Source organism: Engraulis encrasicolus, chromosome 24 (assembly GCF_034702125.1).
Source record: "Engraulis encrasicolus isolate BLACKSEA-1 chromosome 24, IST_EnEncr_1.0, whole genome shotgun sequence".
NCBI lineage: Eukaryota > Metazoa > Chordata > Actinopteri > Clupeiformes > Engraulidae > Engraulis > Engraulis encrasicolus.
In genome coordinates, this window is record NC_085880.1 from 46215993 (window position 1) to 46238607 (window position 22615).

Below are 22615 nucleotides of genomic sequence, written 5' to 3' on the forward strand. Positions count from 1 at the left end.
ACCACAGTTGTTAACAGGTTTTTATTTACTTGGGGTGGGTTAAGATTAAATGTCGGGCGATCGCTACCTCCATCTACTACACCATGCCCGCTAGTGGGCGTGTCAGGATACATTAAACTTCCAACCTTTCTTTAAAATTTTAGGCCACAGGCTTGGGTGCAGTTATTTAATAGTTGTTTGGCTTTCAGTGGTATAGTACCATAGCCTTTCTACCTATATAAACCCTCTCTGATAGTACCCAACCCAACAAATACATAATATGTAGCCTATATTTAGTAGACTTAATGTCTTGTTGCATTACACCAAATGGCAAACCCAACAATTTTTAACCAGTCATTTACCCTCTATATTCATCATCATTATAGGATAGCTTATTTCCCATTCAAGTATCAAAATCTGACATATAAAGATAAGTATAACTACAACTTCACAAAGGAAGAATGAAACATTTAGATTATTTTACTACTGAATAAAACAACACACACTCCTAAAATAGATCTACACATTACACAGTATATCACCTTAGTATAAAATCAACACAAGCGAACAAATGCCTTTGAACTGCAAACATATTCTTTATTTCTATAGGTCAGGCATACATCCATTCATTTTGAGGTAGACGGTGAAAGTACTACTGAGTGTGACATTCTGCAAGAACATCAATTAGGCCTACCTAAAACCGTGAGTGTAGGCACACAGACTGATGAAGTGCATCAGTACAGTAAAGGCACAATGACAGGCAACATTGACAGTTGGATTAGCCATGACCATCCTTACAGGAAGCCAGTGCGGGACTTAACACCCTTGCCAGCACCAAAGCCTGCCGCCTGCTCAAGTGACACAGAGTGGGATAACTTAGATGAGGGTAGTGCAATGGAAGAGGAGGAGTCAGATGAGGATTTTGAAATGAGGGAAGACCACCTAGAAAGCAGTGAGGAGAGTGACAGTGAGGAGAGTGACAGTGAGAGTGACTGAATGTGATGTAGCCGCCATCTCTGACCGCAAATGCATCGCTTCAATTTCAGAGATTAAAAAACTCTTCAAGCTGTGTCACCTAGAAGGATGTGGAAAATGCCTTACTCCACCAGCAGTTATAAAGAAGAGTGAGTTTGGGTTGAAAGTTGAAACAGAGTGCATTGATGGTCATAATTACACCTGGACATCACAACCACTTGTCAGGGGGATGATGGAGTGCAACATCACTATACCAGCAGCGACCTTTGTTACTGGCAGTGAATGTAGCCCCTTCCTTGAAATATGCGACCCCATTGGCCTGAAATGTTTGTCGAGTTGTTCAACATTCAGAAGGCCTACATAATACAGGAGGTAAAAAATGTATGGACCACCCATAATGAGTCTCTGCTGGCTGCTGCAGGGGATGAACCACTCCTGCTGTGTGGTGATTGTAGATATGACAGCCCTGGACACAATACCACATTCGGAACTTACTCCCTCCTTGACACCAACTCAGGCCTGGTGCTGGCACAGGAGACTGTGGAGGTGACGGAAGTAAAAAAAAAAAAAAAAGCTATTGGTTGGAAGTAGAGGGCATGGAGAGGTGCCCATCACAGCTGAAGGAGCATGGTGTGTCAGTGTCCGTGTTGGCTACAGACTTGCTCCACATCACAAATGTTCACGAGTGGACCTGTGGAGAAACGATGACCAAGTGTGAACATGCACCTTACACAGCTGAGGAAGAAATAATGCGTCCCTGGTTACAGCCTGACTCAGCTGCTTTTGACGTCCTCCAGAAGGTGGTTCTGGACAAGGTCCTCCTGAAGAAACTGGAGAAAACATGTGAATGTGTACACACAGGCCAACTTGAGTCACTTCACTCCCTGTACACCAAATATGCCACCAAAAGGAAGAAATTCCTAAAGGAAAGTTTCGAAGCACGCCTCCAGATTGCTGCAATAGATCACAATGTCAATTCCAACAGACAAATGGCAAAAAGAAAAGATGGAGAGATACAATTCAAACACAAGTTCTCAAAGGGAGCACAACACTACATCACCACTCCCAGGAAAGTGAACAAGGACTATAGTTTTAGGAAGGACATTGTGTCAGGCGTAGTCAAGAGGTGCAGATCTGTTTCCATCCAAGCAGCACTGCAACAGTCAAACCCCGACCCAGTGGTCACACTGGCACAGCACAAAGGTGTTATAAAGCCTGAGAAGGCCTTTTCAATACGAAGGCATCTCAGCCGATTTGCACCGGGAGCTCCTAAATAAAAACAAAATCACACACAGGATCGATACACAATCACAATACAAAACAAAAGATACTTGCATGGTTTCATGAATGTAATGTGGGCTAATATAATAATTCTGTCACATTCCAAATGTTAAGTGCAAAAGAATGTGGTTCAAATTGAAGTGTTGTACATATAATATAGTTATTATTTGATTTAAAAAGAGTATTCAAATCCATGATATTGTGGCGATGGGTATAGGCGCCGTATGGTGGTTACAACGCAGGCTGGTATTGGCATCCTGTTTCTCCTCCCCAGGTGTCCTCTTGCCCAGAGAGTGAACTGCCTGTATGCCATTAACCTGTACAGACTGGAGAGAAAAAGTTGAATCAGACATCTTAGTAGAGGTGCTCCGATTGCTCGGCAGCCGATCATGATCGGCCGATAATGGCCAAAAATAGCCTGATCGGTGATCGGAAAAACATGCCGATCAAAAAACCGATCCAGAGATATTAAATTCCTCACGCAACCATTTCGCCTTTACACCTGGCGCTGCCTGCATGTAGCCTAGGTGCTGGCTCTGCACAGCTGCTGAACCAAAACAAGGCATCTTTACTTGTCTTTAACTTTTTGGAATTCCCTCCTTCATTTTCACCATTTATAATCATATCTGCATCAACAATGATCTGATTTTCCGATCCATGCGCCGTTTACATGACGCTTGTAATTTGCGAATGACGTGTCAGTCTCGCCATGTTCGCTATTTTCAGTTACAGCCTGTCAGCACGCAACAACTAAACGTTTCCAAAACAATCATCAACTGTATTGTTTTTAAAGTTGTAGCCTAATGGACAGCCAGGTCATTAGTTTGTAGTCGCTGCAACACCAAACAGCAACTAGGGAGAGTGGACGGTGAAACTCAATGAGTCTGTGCAGGGAATTACATTCTATGACAGTGTTACAGAGAAAGAGCTTTCCTCGCAGACACGCTGTGTTGTGCGTGTTGCCTGTTCTTTCAAGTGAAGTTTTTTTCTTGTTTTGTGTATGTAGAATCTCAAGCGTTTCAGTCACAATGTAATTTGCGATAGACTACTTCTCGCCCGTTAGCCATTTTGCGTTATAACCTGTGTAGTTGCCTCGGTCAGCACGCGACAAGTTCACGTTGTCCGCACAAGCATGCCAACGTTATTGTTTTCAAAGTTGTAATTGACAGTCAGTCGATTAGTTTGATAGTCGCTGAAACGCCAAACGGCGACAGGTGAGGTGAGAGGGAGAGAGCAGAACGGTCGCGGAGCACTGCAGCTGTGGACAGTGAGTGACAGAGAAGGGAGGGGCTCTCCTCACGAGGCTGCTGATTTAAAGCGACAGGGTTTTTTTATCATATGCAGAAGACGAGAGACTGAGATCCAGGTGTCTGAGCTTCAATTCAATCTTAAATAGTTAAGTAATTATATGCAATAACTTATAAATTGATGTAATGTTTCAGTCTCAATTCAATCTTAAATAGTTTAGTAATTATATGCAATAACTTATAAATTGATTAATACTGTAGACTTACTTGTAGGCTATATTACCAACACTAGTCTGAAAGAGCTGAAAGATAATAATAATAATAATAGCCTAATAATAATAATAATAATAATAATAATAATGATAGCCTAATAATAGGCCTACATGGTGAAAGCGACATGTGCAAATTAAGATTGATTGGTTTATGGGCAGAAATATTCAATAAGGATAATTAATAGGCTATTAAAAAAATAGGAAATAATTTCTGTGATCGGCAATGATCGGTGATCGGCAGATAAAGATTTTTGGTGATCGGTATCGGTGATCGGGCCAAAAAATGGTGATCGGAGCACCTCTACATCTTAGGTTTGATGTGGTGTTAAAAGTTTAATGCAGGGTTCACATGTTAGACCTATATAATAATAATAATAAAATAATAATAATAATAATAATAATAATAATAGCAATAACAACAATAAGGCTTAGTCCCTTTTCTTCACTCCATTCTACATAATGGTCTACATTTAATCATGCCATTTACAGTTTGACTGGTACACTGACATTAACCCAACCCAATAAGTTCTTGGTCATAGCCTAGGGCAGGTGGTGCAAGGAATGATCACCCAAAATGTAGAACTGTGTTTTACAGCTGTTTGAGAACAAGCGGCCACAATCACCATGGACATAATAATAACCCTCCCAAGGCAATATTGTGCACTAGGCCTACTTTTCACCATGCGCAATTCGGGGATGTGTTCTCTGGATATATGGGCTATAACTTATCCAATGGGGAAATGCGCAGTGAAACGCAGGGCTATTTATGGCTGAGTTGCAAGCTAGAAGTCGTTTTGTTGCTGTTTTTCGAACAGCAAGGGGGAAATAGTTGAAAGATGGAATTTGATACCGGTGTAAAAGACTATCTTGGGCGGTAACAACAACAATGTCACTTTTAATCTGGGGCGTATTCATTCAGACCAAAATTGATAGACTTTCGTTTTGACCATTCGCTGTGTTTATATCGTCTGGAGTCGCCTACGGAGGACCCAGATAGTCTGTTACACCGGTCAAGTTTGCTACAAATTGTCGACTTTCGCTCAGGCTTAATACTATCCCTCGCTCAGTACAAAATCACTTTCACGGACAGTTCAAGCAGTTGGATACAAGCAACGACAACGCCGAGTTACTATTTAACGTCAGTCTCAGTTAGCAGTGTGCTAACTAGAGACTAGCACAAATGCAACGTCTAAAATTGCAACATAGGACACATGGCACACACACGGACTGTTAGCCGTCCGTAGTCAATACTTATAATGAAAGCATTTATAACCAATGCAATCTAAACACGCGCCATATGATGTAATAATAACAGATACTTTTCCGTGTGTATGTTAAATATGAAGCAAGCGTAGCTACCGTATTTACCTGCTGTTGATGGGCAGCTTCAGTGGCTCCCCTCGTACCTCTCGTAGTGACGGCATCGCCACTTCCAATACGTCGTTTTCAAGGCAGAAGATGCTGAACATCTGAGACATGGTGATACACGTCTCACCCTCGATCAAATGGTCCAAATCAGTCTCAAGGCAACACTTGGACTCCCACGACGTGCACAGGGGCTGGCAATGATTACACATGCACCAGTCAATGTTGCCCACCCTGCTCTCACCTCCCGAAACCGATTCGCATAGCCCAAGTCCTGCTTCCATATGCCCAGTAGTGGCAATGCTACGCAGTTCCTTCACTATTGGCTCGAAAGCATAAGCCATTGGGTGAAAGCCGTGGGATTCGCTAAATCTCTCCACTTCATCCTCCATAGTTTAGCTAAGTTTTTAGCAGGCTACGGGTGAGCAGCAGCAGAGCACAGTATCCCAGAGTAACCGAGCCAACCAACACAGAGATACCGGAAGAACTTTGCAACACACCCGGTGATGTCATAAACAAGATGGCGGCGAATATTAATAATGGCATGCATAACTAATGTATCCGAAATGTCTTTTTTAAATGATCTACGATTATATTGCTATAATTTTCATCTCTAAATAAATTAAAACTATACTTAACTTATATAAAACGCTATAAATGTAATGTTTCATGTCCACTTTAAAGGGAGAGTTGCGCTTTCATCTGGAACACAGACGCACGCTTGGGTGGGAATTTCTGTGTGTGTGTGTGTGTGTGTGTGTGTGTGTGTGTGTGTGTGTGTGTGTGTGTGTGTGTGTGTGTGTGTGTGTGTGTGTGTGTGTGTGTGTGTGTGTGTGTGTGTCAGGGGTGGAACTTTTTTCCCCACCAGTCACAGTGGCAGGTAGATTTCAAAATCTACCAATCACTCACTGTTTTTACCAGTAAAAGTGACTGGTGGGTTGAAAAATGTACCAGTCACCACTGAAATTTACCCATGGACACTAAAATACACACATTGGCACACACCCACATTCACGCACCCATGCACACGGACACATACAGACACATAGGTCATGTGCTCTGTATGAACACAAACACAAACACGTGCACATACACATGCACACACACACACACTTGCACATGTGCATTCGCACGCACACGCACACACACATACACACACATGCACACGTACAAGCACGCATGCATGCACGCACACACGCACGCACACCCACACCCACACGTGCACAAACACACACACACACACACACAAACACACACACACACACACACACACACACACACACACACACACACACACACACACACACACACACACACACACACACACACACACACACACACACACACACACAAACACACACACACACACACAAACCGACGCACACACCACAAAGCCACTGAGTAAATTCTCCTACAGCTGTTTTTGCTGTTGTTGCTGTTGTTGTGGCTCATTGAAAATTCATGGTTATCAATCAGAAGGATCTTGATTTTGGTCAGAAAAAGGCCCCTTGGTTAATGGCCTGCTATTTGGCTTGGCAGGCAGAGGCACGAGCACGGGCACGAGGCAGAGGCAGAGGCAAGCTGGGGTTTAAAATGATGCCAGAGAGAGAGAGAGAGAGAGAGAGAGAGAGAGCAGAGAAACAGCTTTTTTCCTGTTTGGATGGGTGGATGGGGTATGATGATTACAGCAGCTAGCCCATTAGCGCATTAGCATCCCATTATCTATGCAAACATTAACATGAGCGAGTGATTAGCCACATGGTTCTTTTTTGGAGGGCAAACCCAGGTGATGTCCCAGCCAAATGAAAGTCAAAGCCCAACTTGAGTCATGGAGGAGGATGGGAGTGGAGTCGAACTGGCAACCTTTAGTCTGAAGTCTGAAGTCCTAACTATTTACCCATTGACTGCCCTCGTGATGCCCCAGCCAAATCACCTGTGCTGTACCTACCTGCCTGCCTGACCACACCCAGCTTCAGGGCTGGACTGGGACAAAAAAAACGGCCGGATATTTTTTGTATAGACCAGCCCCCCACCCACATTACTTAAATTATGATGGGCTCAGTCCACTATTATAGATAACCAGTCCAGCCCTATTGGGTAAATGCCCTGTATGACAGATTACCAGTCCAGGCCCATTGGCTAAATGCCCTGTATGCCAGATGACCATTCCAGACCTGACCAACTTCCCCAGTTTCAGATAGCGGGTTTGTTTTCAGAGTATTGACACATGCCCAAATATGGTAATGTCAATGATGATGTCAAAATATTTCACTTTCAGAATGATTTGATAGATCAATAGATAGATAGATAGGTAGGTAGATGATTAAACTTGTATTACAGGGCCATCTGATAACAGCTGGTGAGAAAAGGTGCCAATCAGGGTTCCTGAAAATAATAACTGGGCTTAGCATCGCATTCAACCAACCGGCCTTCAAAAATCTGATTGCAAAGAACACTCTGCTATACAGTGAACTATTCTGAATCCTAGATTAACATCTCTGCTAGTAAAACATTCAGGTCACTGTTAGAGACAGCGAAAAAATACAACTGAAACAACCTCCAGAGTAAGGACGTGAAGCAGCAGGAGGATGCAATTCCAGGAGTCATCAAAGGGGGTGCTGTTTCTCTTGGCAGTCGCTGCACAGGGCTTTATGCGTTCAGACGTGTCGTGTAATTACATGTTATGCAGATCTCAGTGAGCAAACAAAGCAAAGTAAAGAGGGGAAAAGAAATGAACAAGCAAAGAGAATGGATCGTTACCCCCGCACACTAACATGTGGTGTTTATGGAAGCATTACCGTCTAAGCCGACAAGACCCTACATTTACTGAGCGCTCCCCTTCATCGGGAAAGAACAGCCTGTGTGTGTGTGTGTGTGTGTGTGTGTGTGTGTGTGTGTGTGTGTGTGTGTGTGTGTGTGTGTGTGTGTGTGTGTGTGTGTGTGTGTGTGTGTGTGTGTGTATCTGTGTGTGCACATGTGTGTGTGTTTGACAAAGAGAGAGAGAGAGAGAGAGAGAGAGAGAGAGAGACAGAGAGAGAAACAGATGGCAAAAAAGAAAGAGAGAGAGCGAGTGAGTGAGAGAGAGAAAGAGAGAGAGAAAGAGAGAGCGAGAGGGAGAGAGCGAGAGAAAGAGAGAGAGAGAGAGAAAGAAAGAAAGAGAGAGAAAGATAGAGAAAGAGAAAGAGAGAGAGAGGCTCCAGAGACGGATGGTGCGCTGGGCTCGGCTTAGTTCAGCTCACTTCATCACTTCACTCTTGACTCACCCGTTGGGGGACCTTCCCAAAGGTCTCGCTGTAGCTCGTCCCCCAAATCTCAAACTGCACGTGGGAGTTGGCGCCGTTGCTGCGGAAATCCATCGTCCCCGTGAGGCCCGTGATGCGGCCCTGCGGAAACAGGAAACAGCCCAAATCAGCTATTATGACAGACCAGAAAAGGGTTATAAAGCGACATACAGTATGAGAGGTTATAAGGGGTTATGGGGGCGGAAACAACCCAAATCAGCCATCATGGCATAAAAGGGTTAGGTTACACTTAAATTGACGCCAGCGTCCTACACATGACGTGAAAGTCACATGGCAGTGTCATGAATAAACGGTCTATGGTCTTGAAAAGTTGATATTGTTTGGGCTATCAATACCAAAACCGTATGTCACTTAATGACAACAGTCATGAAACGTTTACGACATTGACATCATTTAATGACAAAATTCAGTTTATGACAAGTCAATGCCTGTTTTTGACTCTGTTATGACATGCGTATGATGTTGGCGTCAAGTAAAGTGTTACCCAGACAGATATACAGTGGCATACAGTACGAGAGAGAAAAAAATACCCACACAAATAACAGAAACAAAAGAATAATGACAGGATGGCTGCTGCTTGCCCAAGTTTTATGACTGCCAATTAGCACTATTGGATAATATTTAATGAATAATAATTAGCACTATTGGCATGTCACACAAGTGGTAATTGGCACTCTGAAGTCATTTTGACTTTGTCTCCAAGCTCCTCACAGTTTGATCTAATCAACGACTTTGCTTTCAATATTGTATAAAAGCAAAGCCCTACTCAAGTCAAAGAGTCATTGACATGAGAGAGGGAGTTTTGGTTACTAGTTACACAGCAAACAGACCATATCAAAATAGCATCATTACCGAAATATGGCAATGACATATCGTGCATACAAGCCAGAGAAAGCGTATATTCTGCTGGGGTATGTAAACATATGAGCACCACTGTATATGTAGATATATGGCTGGGGGGGTGGGGGTGGGGGGTCCATTGGAGCTGACTATACATAGGGCCCACAATTTGCTGCTACGCCCCTGCAAAGCAGACATGTTATCCCCAAGCGTTTATCTCCGGATGTGTACTGCACATATCAATTGGAGGCCCAGCAGGGCCCTGAACTGACACATGTAAACAAACACGACGCTACACAAACATGACGTTATACAAACTTGAACAGCACTGGATGCCTTGCATGTATTGCAAATTCGAAGATTTCAGGTTTGAGTCCTTCACCAAGATGCCAAAACCCACATTGCTACAGGGGCTCCAATACGTCAACACTGTCAGCTAATGTAATGTAATCTAATGGAATGTAATGTAATACAGTGCAATGTGATTTGCAGTAATGCAAATTAATTACAATGACCAACAAACTTCCTAATACACACACACACACACACACAAAAATGCTCACACACAAAAACAAACACACACACACACACACACACGCACGCACGCATGCACGTACGCATGCACACACACACACACACACACACACACACACACACACACACACACACACACACACACACACACACACACACAAGCATACACACTCTCTCTCTCTCTTTCTCTCAATCTCTCTCTCTCACTCTCTCTCTCTCTCTGACAAACACACATACATACACGCACACACACACACATTTGATTACTTTTATTTGGATCCAAGAGACAAGCAACAGGGTACAAGATCCAAATATTTTTGAAAACACACACACACACACACTGTACAGTATCTAATTCTGACCTTCTGTATGGTGTCGAGCATGGACCAGCCGCCGTTCCAGGGCTTGGTGGACTTCCTCATGCAGTTGAGGCTCGCCATGCTGTGCCACTTCCTGTCCTCCAACTTCCTGTAGAAGGCGTTGGCCAACATCAACACGCTGTCGTAAAGGTACAGGTTGGACACCTGGGGAAACAAACACTCATTACATCAGCATACAATACATACAGTCAAACACATGTCCAACATCCGAACGCTGTCGTACAGGTAAAGGTTGGATACCTGGGGAAGAGAGAGAGAGAATAGGAGACGTTTGCATCTGAGCATGATAATTACATTTACAGATGAAAAACAAAATCAGTGCTTTCAAATAACTTTCAAAAATCCCCAATGCCATACCCCTGAATTGGGCAAAGTTTCCACAAACCAATTACTTGTCAAAAATTGTTGTCTTCAATTGCCACACAGACAGTGTTTCTTCGTATGACTAACAGCAGAAAACAACACTTCAGGATTCAGGTCTCTGAGTGCAATTTCACAACAGTCATCATGAAAATATAAAAGCGCAGCAGTGATCACACACACATTTATGAAACAATCTTTCTTTTTACAGGGTTAGATTTATATGGAAAGATTTATATGCAATAAACATGAAATTGAGGCTCCATGAAAGTAGTAAAACCAGACATTTGTTGGAGCGGGTCAAATTGAAACATGAGGACCATTGTTTTAATGACCTACAAAACATCTTTCCTCCTTCCAAATATACCATTCTCCTACCATCCTGGAGAAAATAAATAGCTGTGTTGCATACCATACTCCTACCAGCCTGGAGAAACTAAAGAGCAGTGTTGCATACCATTCTCCTACCAGCCTGGATAAACTAAAGAGCAGTGTTGCATACCATTCTCCTACCAGCCTGGAGAAACTAAAGAGCAGTGTTGCATACCATACTCCTACCATCCTGGAGAAACTAAGGGCGGAATTCTACTGTCTCCACTTAAGTTGGTTTTACGCACGCACCTTTAACGCGCTCTCATCTTGCGCGTATTCTCCCATCTGGAAAGTCGACACACCCCTTGCGTTTAACTCAGAAAAACAGCGCGTAGCCCAACATAGGCGTGATATATGCTAAATGGGGGGATGAGTCTCCGCCAAGTTCATCAGTTGTGGCTACAAAGAAACTATGGAGCATGGATTTTCAGATCAACCATGTGAAAACCTCGGCAGCCCATTGAGATCCAACACTGAACTTTAACTTTGAATTTAAAACCACGTGCCAAAAGTCCTCATGCAAAAGCGTTTCAAAATCTAACCTCTGCTCCTTTTCACAAACACAAGGCGAGTAGTGGAGGTGAGATAATGAGATGGAAACGCGATGTGTCCCATTCGCGGTAACTGCAGCTCAGCGTTTTGGAGCACAGCAACAGGTTGATTGAAATAATAAACATCATGAAACGTTTTGTTAAATGGAGTTTGATGTGTTGCCTACATAATACCGGAGATTAAAAACTTATTTAAAATGCTGGTCATTGCATCTTAATTCCCCCAGTAACAAACATTGTATATGCTGCTGACTTTTGAAAGCGGCCCTCCACGTCTCAGCAGCAACGTGACATTAATATTGTGAAAGGGCAGAAAAGGAGCCCTCCATTGATACCCACACATCCTTACATTCCACGAAGCGATGTCAACGCAAATATTGATTGCAAACGTGTGTGCAAAACCTGAGACTTTATATTCTGTGCAGACCTGGAAATTGCGCATGGCACTGCTAAGCCAGGACTTAAACACGCAGCTGATGGGGTATAATAGAGACCAGAAGCAAAATGCCAAAGATATGCTCTGACATGTAGGCCGACCTTTTTACGTTTAGCTGCAATGAGCTTCAGTAAACGTGTGTGTCTTAAAAAACAGATAGAACAACATGCAATAGGTTGGTGGTGACTTGTATGTCGGGGACCAGTTCAGGAAGTTTAATAGCCTACATGCACATATACACAAGTTCCAATACATCATAAAAGTGGAGAAGATGCAATAAAAAGCATTTACTTAACGTGGCTACAACATAATAAAAATGGTGAAGATTGTTTTGAATAGCCCTAAATTGGATGGCTGTCCAGACGATTGGAACAGAATTATATTCATCATTATATTTGGTCGGAGGTGCCTTCCTTGTCCACTTGCGCATGAGGTTGATGTTTTGGTGTCAGTCCGTGGGCACAAAATTACATGATCCTCATACTAATTAATTAATTGTTTGCATTTGCTTGTAAGTTCACCGATATGAGAACATGTTCTGGGGCCACAGATAATGTGAAATTGTGCAGTTTAGAAATAGGACTACTGAGAATTGAATTTCAATTTGGACTCACGCTGACGGTACGGAACATCAACAAAGCATACCGTGTATACAAGATGTTCAAAATGCGAGCCAAAGCGGACACCAAATGCAATATTACATTTTGCCTCATAGTGGCGCTTGACCTTACTACAGCCCTTTGATGTGCGTTAAGGGAAACGTGCGTAAGTGCACGGGAGAATACGCTTAGGATTCATTTACATGCGAAACTCCCTGATTTTGGCCTGGCCCCACCCAAAGTGCGCAACTGGTAAAATCCTGCGTAAACCCCGCTTAATCACAGACTTGAGTAAGCGCGGAGGCGCTGTTGCACGCTTTTTTTGACTTACGCGGGGGGAGAATACAGCCCTAAATAGCTGTGTTGGACACCATTCTCCTACCAGTAAGCCAATACATGGCAGAGCCCTCCCTTGGCATACTGTCCTTTAGTGTTCAAACACTGAAACCTTATGAAAGGAGAAACAATGCTTGATATCAGGGTTCATTTTGTAGATTTCTCATAACAAAGTATCAACAGAACTCCATGTTTCCAATAAGTCTGACTGCAATTGCATGGTTATGCAATTGCAAGTTTTTATGACACATATGATGTCTTTAAAGTGGAAGCCACGACTGTAGCGCAATAAAGAAGGGCAAACGAGCAAAATGAAAAAGTCACTTCAGGATATCTTTGTGGACACATGCTGTTTCTTTGGTAAAAGTAAAGTTTATTTAATCATTTATTTGGTTTCTTTATTATGTTGGAGTTCTGACAAACATAAAAGGTTCTTCCCACCCAAAATCCTTTTAGTGAACCAAACTATAGCAGGCAGAGAGAAGCAGACAGCTAAAGACAAGCCAATCTAAAACTTTATGAAAAAGATGGAACCTTAGACATTGTTCCCCTTCAGAGTTCAATAGGCTTCAGAACATATGGCAGACTGCCCTGGGAGACTTGCAACAGGGACTCTTTTACAAAGTAACAAATGCTGCAAAACATCAACCTTTGTGGACAAGGTCAAACCAAAACAGGAAACATTGCAAAATTGTAGCTGAACATTAATATGTGTGAATGACCCTGAGACTCTTGTATGAGAACCAGCTTTTTGGGGATGTTTCAGGCAAAGTAATACATGCTGCATATCAACTTCTGTGGACAACAGAAAATAACTTGCTTTCTCTTTTAGAAAACATTGACAAATTATAGCTGAAAATGAATATGAAGGGAAACCTTTTGAATATTTGACCACCACTGGTCAGGAAAGGATGAATTTCTTCAGCTCATTTGGGCTCTGATAGGATTGGCACACTGTAGGCTAGAGACTTGGACTGGGTGACCATGGAGAATGTCCACCCCCAATAGCGCACACACACACACACACACACATTCACACACACACAAACACACGCACGCACACGTGCATACACACACACGCGCACGCACACACACGCACGCACGCACACATTTAGATTTTTACAGTTTCATCTGGCAAATTTATACTTGTACAGTGCAAATGTATTTCCATATTTCCAAACATGCAATTCTCAGTCCAAATGTCAAATCATTGCCCTAGAAGTTTTCTGAGCTGTGAAGCACCTGACCTTTTTGTAGTATTGTAGTATCTCCTTTACAATCAAATCACATCTCTATTACAAGGTCAAAAGTTTTACAACACCGCACCTTTCCCCATCATACATTTCACTGTCAATTCAGCTCATTCGGTTTCAAATAAAACAGGATGCATCTCTGCCCTACAAAGGCAAAATGCATTAATTACACATTTTAGCAAAAATGAGATTAGACTGAGAATGGTCTTCATAACACCGTCTTTATCTTGTCACAAAGCCTTACTGTCCAAATGTGTCCTATTTAAGAGATATTGTCAAATTGTAGCTGCCCATAATGGAGACCCTAAGAGAGGGAATGTGTGTTTGGGGGGGAGGGGGGATGGGGTTCTGCTTTTTCCTTCCTTTTTTGGATTGTCAAACTTGTAGCTGCCTGAGAGAGCAGATGTGTGTTTGGGAGGGTTGATTGGGGGAGGGAGACATGTGCGTCAACCATCTGTCCAAAAAAATAACACTCAAATGACATCTAGTGCTCATTCACACACCAAGAAGTACATGATGGAACTCTGGAGTCTTTGTGCCTAATATGCCGCTCCATCCACCATGAATACATTAAGCACACAGACACACACACACGCGCGCGCGCACGCACGCACGCACGCACGCACGCACGCACGCACGCACGCACGCACGCACGCACGCACGCACACACACACACACACACACACACACACACACACACACACACACTAATGTGGTGCTCCATCCACCATGAATACATTAAGCGCTCGCATGGAAAGAGAGATGAAGCACAGGGGAACAATGTCTTCCTTTTTTTCTGACAATATTGTACTTTTTAAAATCCTGTTTCAGACAGAAATAAGACGTTGTGACTCGAGTGCGGTGCGTTGCAGAGCGGGGGCTGAACCAATATTTTCCTTTTACGCCATCGCTCCTACCAGATTAGCGGTGCATGGCTTTGGTATTAAATTTGCCAATGAAAGCTTTCGTATCATTGGTTTTATTAGGTCAGTAAAAGAATGAGTTTCGGAGCGCGAGCGAGAGAAAGCAAAGGCAGAGACAGAGAGCTCGAACACACGCACACGCACACACATACAGACAGAGAGCTCGTGTGAATAATTTCCTCTGCCCTGTCACACGTTTTTCCACGGCCATCAGTGGACACAGCTGAGCCCGACCCCAGCTCACACACACACACACACACACACACACACACACATGCACACACACACACACTTACACATTCATTACATAGCATCTTCTATGCCTCATGTGCCAGCACCAGTGTACCACACACACACACACACACACACACACACACACACACACACACACACACACACACACACACACACACACACACATACAGACACACATGCACGCACACACACACTTACACATTCATTACATAGCATCTTCTATGCCTCATGTGCCAGCACCAGTGTACCACACACACACACACACACACACACACACACACACACACACACACACACACACACACACACACACACACACACACACACACACACACACACACACACACACACACACACACACACACACACACACACACACACACACACACACACTCTGTCTTCTCCCTCATCTCATCTGTCTTGGCCTCTGACATGTGACCGGCATCAACACCAACTACTCATTCAATTATCCTCCATGACACAGGGCCCATTACTGTGTGTGTGTGTGTGTGTGTGTGTGTGTGTGTGTGTGTGTGTGTGTGTGTGTGTGTGTGTGTGCGTGCGCGTGTTCGTGTGTGTGTGTGTGTGCGCTAAGTGCGCTAAGTGCTGCTGCAGTATTGACGTTATATGGGCCCAATCAAGACAGACAGCACCTTATCTTAGCCAGCCTCTCGGATTGAGGCACACGCATACGCACGCACACGCACACGCACACGTACACACATACACAGACACAGACACACACACATACTGACCTCGAGAGATTGCAGGTATCCTTCCTGGGAGTCGCAGGGTAGGGAGGAGATGCGGTGGTTGTTGCGCATGCAGCGGATGTTGGTGTCGCGCAGCAGGGGGAAGACCTGCCGGATGATGGTCATTCTGCCCAGGGCCAGGTACACCAGGTCCATCTTCTCAGCATCACTCACCTCCTGCAGAGGGACACAGAGACAGGGGGTGTGCTTTTAATAATACAGTAGAAAACACACACACACACACACACACACACACACACACACACACACACACACACACACACACACACACACACACACACACACACACACACACACACACACACACACACACACACACACACACACACACACACACACTTCATCTTCTCAGCATCACTCACCTCCTGCATAGGGAAACACGGGAACAAGGTGTGTGGTTTTAATAATACAGTAGAAAACACAAACACACTGTATAGGCATACGGGTAGGTACATCTTATCCACTCTATCACTTCCTGCATAGGGACAAGGGGACAAGGTGTGTGGTTGTAATATTACAGTAGAGAACACAAACACACGGTATATAAGTAAGCTCTTAGATGCACAAATATGGGCATAAGAGCTTCATCGCTCACCTCCTGCATAGGGACAAGGTGACAAGGGAACAAGGGGGCAAGAGGACAAGGGAACAAGGGAACAAGGGGACAAGGTGACAAGGGGACAAGGGGACAAGGGGACAAGGTGACACAGGGAACAAGGTGACAAGGTGACAAGGGAACAAGGGGGCAAGAGGACAAGGGAACAAGGGAACAAGGGGACAAGGTGACAAGGGGACAAGGGGACAAGGGAACAAGGTGACACAGGGACAAAGGGACAAGGTGTGTGGTTTTAATGATTACAGTATAAAACATACAGACAAGCAGACACTCCATCTTATCCACTCGCACTGACACACACTGACATCATATAGTAAGCTCTTAGACGTCACCAGGGCTTGAGACTGAGACTCTTCAGACTCTTTGCTACACAAACGCAATAAAATGCGATGTCGCCAGCCTACAATACCCATGACCACCTGTGTCACTTCTCAACATTCTTGTGCACAACAGGAGGAATCTGGTGGTCTTGCAGTGAGGAGTGACAGTGATTGGTTGGGAGACTGGCGGTGTAGTTTAGTGAAAGCCCAAGTGAAAGCCCAACTGGGAAACTCCAACTCCCATTGTCATTGTGACCTATCACTCCACAGCACTCCGCACACAAGTGAACACTGCACACAACGGCACACTCGTGCAGGGGGGCAGCCCCCAATGGCGCCCGAAAGGGAGCAGTGCGGCGGGATGGTACCATGCTCAGGGTACCTCAGTCATGGAGGACGATGGGGGAGAGCACTGGCTAATTAATCCCCCCACCAACCTGGGGGGTCAGGAGTCGAACCAGCGACTTTTGGACTACAAGTCCAATGACTCCCCACTAGATGTACAAACTTTAAGACGCATGCATTGCTTACTTCATGTTATAGGCATAAGGGTGCAAGGTGTGTGGTTTTAACATAGATACACAGAGTAGACACACATAAAGGCAAACACACATGCACATACATGCACATACATGCGCATGCACACACGCGCACGCGCACGCACACACGCACACACATGTAGGCCTACTGTGTGAGTGAATGAGTGTAGGTGGGCTTTAACAAGACAGCTGCAGTGTCAGTGGGTGGATGCCTTTTATGCCAGACTTTATATGACAGAGGTGTGTGTGCGTGTGTGTCATACCTGTCAACTTTGAGCTCCCAAAATTCGGGAAAATTCACATATTTTAGGCCAAAGTCCGGGAAATTTTCCAAAGGCCAAATTCTGACAGTCAACGGGATGACAGAGACAGATCGGACGGTGCGTTCTACTGCTTTTCACAACAGCGTGCGTGCAGACAGTTCTGTCTAAAATCCCTCAGCACACGTTTTAAAAGAGTGCAAATAATGCAATGAAAACAAAACAATGAAATGAGCGCAATGAATTTCTTCTTGTTCTGTCGCAAGTTGTCTGTTCGTGCAAAACTTCGTGCTGGTACAGGTTGTGATTAGGTTAATCGCATGATTCGCTGTTCTGAGGCTGTTTTATGCGTTGCGTGAACTGGCGGTTTCTGAGGAAAAGAGTGGTCGCACAAGCGCTATAGAGCTCGAGGGTGATAGCTCGTACTTTCAAGGAACTTCAATTCTTGGTGGCATCTGGCATACAATCTTCTGGCAGGTAGCTTGATGAACAAGATCCTCTGTCTCTCTCTTCAAGAGGGGGTGTGGCCCATCGGACGGCCGCGGGTATAATTAGGCTACTGGACCGACTGTGTTTTTTGATAATGTGAAAAATCCGGGATATTTCCAGGGAAAATGTCATATCGGGATGAAATCGGGAAATTAGTCAAAATTAGGGAGTTTCCCGGGAAATTAGGGATGGTTGACAGGTATGGTGTGTGTGTGTGTGTGTGTGTGTGTGTGTGTGTGTGTATGTGTGTGTGTGTGTGTGTGTGTGTGTGTGTGTGTGTGTGTGTGTGTGTGTGTGTGTGTGTGTGTGTGTGTGTGTGTGTGTGTGTGTGTGTGTGTGTGTGCGTTATTTCACCATTTCCCTTGCTTGTTTCATTGTTCTTGGCCAAACTAAAAGCGGCAGAAACGTTGCTTTACTGCCAGGTTAGGGTTAGACATGGTTTTGGTCAGGGCACAGCAGAGCATTTTTGCATTTTTGTAACAGAAATTCTCAGAAAAAGTGAGAAAACTCAGCAAACCTGGTCACGTGATAAAAGTGCTTTCCTGGGGCATTGAGAAGCATGACTTGCAAAGGCGTCGCACCTCATTGCGGAATACATTCATTGGCCTTAAATAAATACTCCTACGCATAATGATAGTGAGTGCAGAGAGGTGACTTTGGTATAAACACACAAAGTCACACGTGCAAGTGCAGCGCTCAGCGCTGTTTGCAAACAAACATCAGGGTTGAAACATGCAGACCTACAGGTATGGGTAAATAAATACACAAATCAAGATAAAAAAATGACTCCCACATTTGTTCTTTTGGGTTTTTTTGCATAACGTTTCAGGTGCAAACTTTTTCCATTTTTTATTCAAATATTTATGAGCGCATTCTGTAGTTTCTTTCAGTTTAATCTTCCCTAATTATGACTCATGAATTGACCAAACATGCATAGCACCGGAACCAGAAGTCACTATGGGCTAATTAATATCATAATGAAAGTCCCCAGAGTGACCCTGGTATAATGCATTTCACATTATTATTAACGATTAAGTAATAATTACATAAGAATCTCTGATGGGGGCGTTTGGCAGGCATCTTCCTGCTGTTCGGCTAATAATGATGATGGCTTCTCGTGTGGTGCCGTTAACGCTTATTGTCTTTTGTTCTGACAAAATCCTTCTGTGATTTTCCTCCACCCCATCCCCCCTGACAGCACAGTGAGTCATTTATATTCTGTCTCAGCATCTACACAGAGTTGTTACTTAAAAGCTGATGGCAGTGGTGATGGTAGGGGTGGTGGTGGTTGGCGGTGGTGGTGGTGGTGGCAGTGATGTGGGTGGTGGCGGTGGAGGTGGCAGTGGTGTGGGTGGTGGTTGTGGTGGCAGTGGTGGTGGTGGTGGCAGTGATGGTGGAGGTAGTGGTGGTGGTGGTGTTGGTGGTGGTGGTGGTGGTGGCAGTGGTAGTGGTGGTGGCAGCGGCGGCCCTGTTGGCAGTGGTGGTGGTAGTGGAGGTGTTTGTGGTGGTGGTGGTGGTGGTGGTGGTGGTGGTGGTGGTTGTGGTGGTGACGGTGGCAGTGGTGGTGGTGGCAGTGGTGGTGACGGTGGCATTGGTGGTTCCACTAATGTCAGCACGGCTGAGAGATGCTCATTTTACTCTCTGTCATTCTGAGTTGCTCTCGACAGCTTCAGGAAGGAAAAGAATCCATGAATATTCATAAAGGAAACGACTGGACTATTGATGAAGTCCGCCACGACTGAATTGGCCAGGGCCGATCGATGAAGCTGAAATGTCACAGGCGAACGCTTACGCGATCGATGGACATCGAAAGGTCGTGACCCCGTCAAAACAGCGTCTGTCAGAGGAGCAAAACATGACTTGAACTTTGACGTGAGATGCAGTCAAGCGGGAAATATCGCTGAGCGAGCCAGGCCTGTGAAGTGATATCACTGTTAACCAGAGGTTATTTTTGTTGTGTTGTGTTTTTTCCACACACTAAGCCTCGGCCATTTAGCACATTATTTGCCTCAGTGTGACATTCCTCCTTCACGCACCAGTGAGCAGGTGAGCGTCACAGTGGCAGCAACGGCCATTAGCAAGTGGAGCACTTCATTAAGACTCAATCCCTATTTAGGAGGCCGGAGACGCTAAGCTGCTAAAGCACGGCTAGGTGTTTACGGAAAAACAAAAGCCTTTGTTATTGAGACTGGCCAAAAGCAGCCATAAGCAAGGCAGGTCATTATATGCTAAATATATATTTCAATAGCCCTTAATGCTGTCGCTAAAACTGCAATGGTCGAGTAGGTTAATGTAGCAGAAGCATTCGCATGTTGCAGCCAAGGAGGTGAGGATGATAAACAGGAAGTGCTGGTGCCAGCCCAATACAACCACCTCCTATGGAGCCCAATACAACCACCTCCTATGTTGCAGCCCAATACAACCACCTCCTATGGTGCAGCCCAATACAACCACCTCCTATGGCCAATACAACCACCTCCTATGTTGCAGCCCAATACAACCACCTCCTATGTTGATCAGGCTGGTGACCAGGCAGTGTTGTTTTTAAAGGTACAGTATGACATATTTGTACTATTTTATTTACCAAATTTTGCTGCTCATTCACAAATGTTACCCTTTTCATCTGTTCCTACCACCACTATCATATTCTACGTATTCCTTATGACCGGGAAAATGATACTTTTCATACAGGAAAAGGTGGACATTGAGAAGATCCACCTTTTCCTGTATGAAAAGACATTTTTAGCTGCAATGTTATTGTACCAGTATATCTAGATTTATTATTGAGTAAATATTCATGAAAAGATGACATTTGGGAATAGGCAGCAGAGTTGCAATGAGCTGTTTAGTTGCAATACCTTCTCTGCATGCTGTATGTTTAAAGATCAAGGCGTCTGTTAAAGATCAAGGCGTCTGTTTTTATCTTGACAGGCACAATCTACACTAATGGCCACCCCATGCTGTGTTGACAAGTTCTCACTACAGTGTATCCGGCAGGAAGTCAGTGATCAAAAGTGCCCACTTACAATCAAAGCCATACTGTATATAGTCATGCATTAGGGTCTACACATTTTGGTTTTGATCAGTAGGTTACATGAAAACAACAACATACCTCTACAGCTGCATGCCTAACTCCATTATTATTATGTGTGTGCTGTGTGTGTGTGGGTGTGTGTGTGTGTGTGAGAGAGAGGGGGGGGGGGGTGTATGTAGTTTCCACTGGTTGGCTTCCACAGCGTCTTGTGAAGTTTGTCTTTCCTGGTTGGCATCAACAGCGTCTTGTGATGTTTGTCTTTCCTGGTTGGCTTCCACAGTAGGTGCGATCGAGATGTCGTCAACGCATACATGCGCATACATGCGCATGTAGACAGCAATGCACCCTGGATGAAAATGCTGCATGACGGTTAGATTTCCTGTCAAACTTCGAAATTTCGTCAATGTTGCGTTGACGAGGTGACATGGCACATGGTGTCAAACTATCGCGGGATGCATGCGACTGCAGTCAGCTCTTGCAACCTCTGCAGTTGCTTATCCCCTTCAACGCTCGTCGGCGGACTGCCTCCGAGGTCACGCGCCCATGAACTGGTTGGTCAACAACTCACTCACGTGTGTATATGGGTTTGCGCAGGTCCCCACTTCAGCTCCTCCTCACTGCCTGTCCCCCCACTCCTCACACGTGGTGTGTTAGTAGAGCAAACTGGTGCGAGCTCATAGTCTCGTTCATATTTGTGGCCGACTGTAAATGCGCTGTATTTAATAACACCCACATCGTGACAACAAGTTCTCGCTCACGTGCCTTTCGCAACATCGACGCTCGCAACAAACTCGTACGCGCCTAGTGTCTTGTGATGTTTGTCTTTCCTGGTTGGCTTCCACAGTGGCTTGTGATGTTTGTCTTTCCTGGTTGGCTTCCACAGCGTCTTGTGAAGTTTGTCTTTCCTGGTTGGTTTCCACAGCGTCTTGTGAAGTTTGTCTTTCCTGGTTGGCTTCCACAGTGTCTTGTGCTACTTCTCCACCAGTGTGAGGGCGGTGACTGGGTACAAGTGACAGGGGCTGGGGGAGTTTCAATGACAGGCATCCTCCAAATACATTAATCAAATCAGCTTTAGTTGACAGACAAATTATCAGTCATCAGTCCTCTGTCAATGTTATTAATCTCACCCTAGATGTAATTAATGGGGCTAAGAGAGGAGAGGAGGAGAGGAGGAGAGGAGAGGAGAGGAGAGGAGGAGAGAGGAGGAGAGGATGAGGGAGGAGGAGAGGAGGAGAGGAAAGGATGAGAGAGGAGGACCGGAGGAGAGGAGAGGATGAGAGAGGAGGAGAGGAGAGGATGAGAGAGGAGGAGAGAGGAGAAGAGG

General features: G+C 44.7%; 3 protein-coding genes across 7 annotated transcripts in view; 1 reads left to right on the plus strand and 2 right to left on the minus strand.

The window, feature by feature from the left end:
• The window catches only part of LOC134441793 (glutamate receptor ionotropic, delta-1-like), a 304090-nt gene that overhangs the window by 269592 nt on the left and 11883 nt on the right, over nt 1-22615 (plus strand). The gene's annotated exons all lie outside the window — the stretch shown is intronic.
• grid1a (glutamate receptor, ionotropic, delta 1a) overlaps nt 1-22615 on the minus strand; it is a 655667-nt gene that overhangs the window by 88325 nt on the left and 544727 nt on the right. For 4 of the 5 annotated variants that reach the window (XM_063192185.1, XM_063192184.1, XM_063192187.1 and 1 more), the window contains exons 4-6: nt 16016-16189; nt 10158-10319; nt 8383-8502 (exon numbers count right to left, since the gene is read on the minus strand). In XM_063192185.1, the coding sequence (XP_063048255.1) occupies nt 8383-8502; nt 10158-10319; nt 16016-16189 (456 nt within the window). The remainder of the gene's footprint in view (nt 1-8382; nt 8503-10157; nt 10320-16015; nt 16190-22615) is intronic. The other variant, XM_063192186.1, reaches the window with a different exon arrangement.
• LOC134441568 (P2X purinoceptor 7-like) lies at nt 2307-5782 on the minus strand. The gene is made up of 2 exons (XM_063191936.1): nt 5123-5782; nt 2307-2561 (listed from the first exon to the last, which is right to left on the minus strand). The coding sequence occupies exons 1-2, from the start codon at nt 5509-5511 to the stop codon at nt 2408-2410; spliced, it is 543 nt and encodes a 180-aa protein (XP_063048006.1). The 5' UTR covers nt 5512-5782; the 3' UTR covers nt 2307-2407.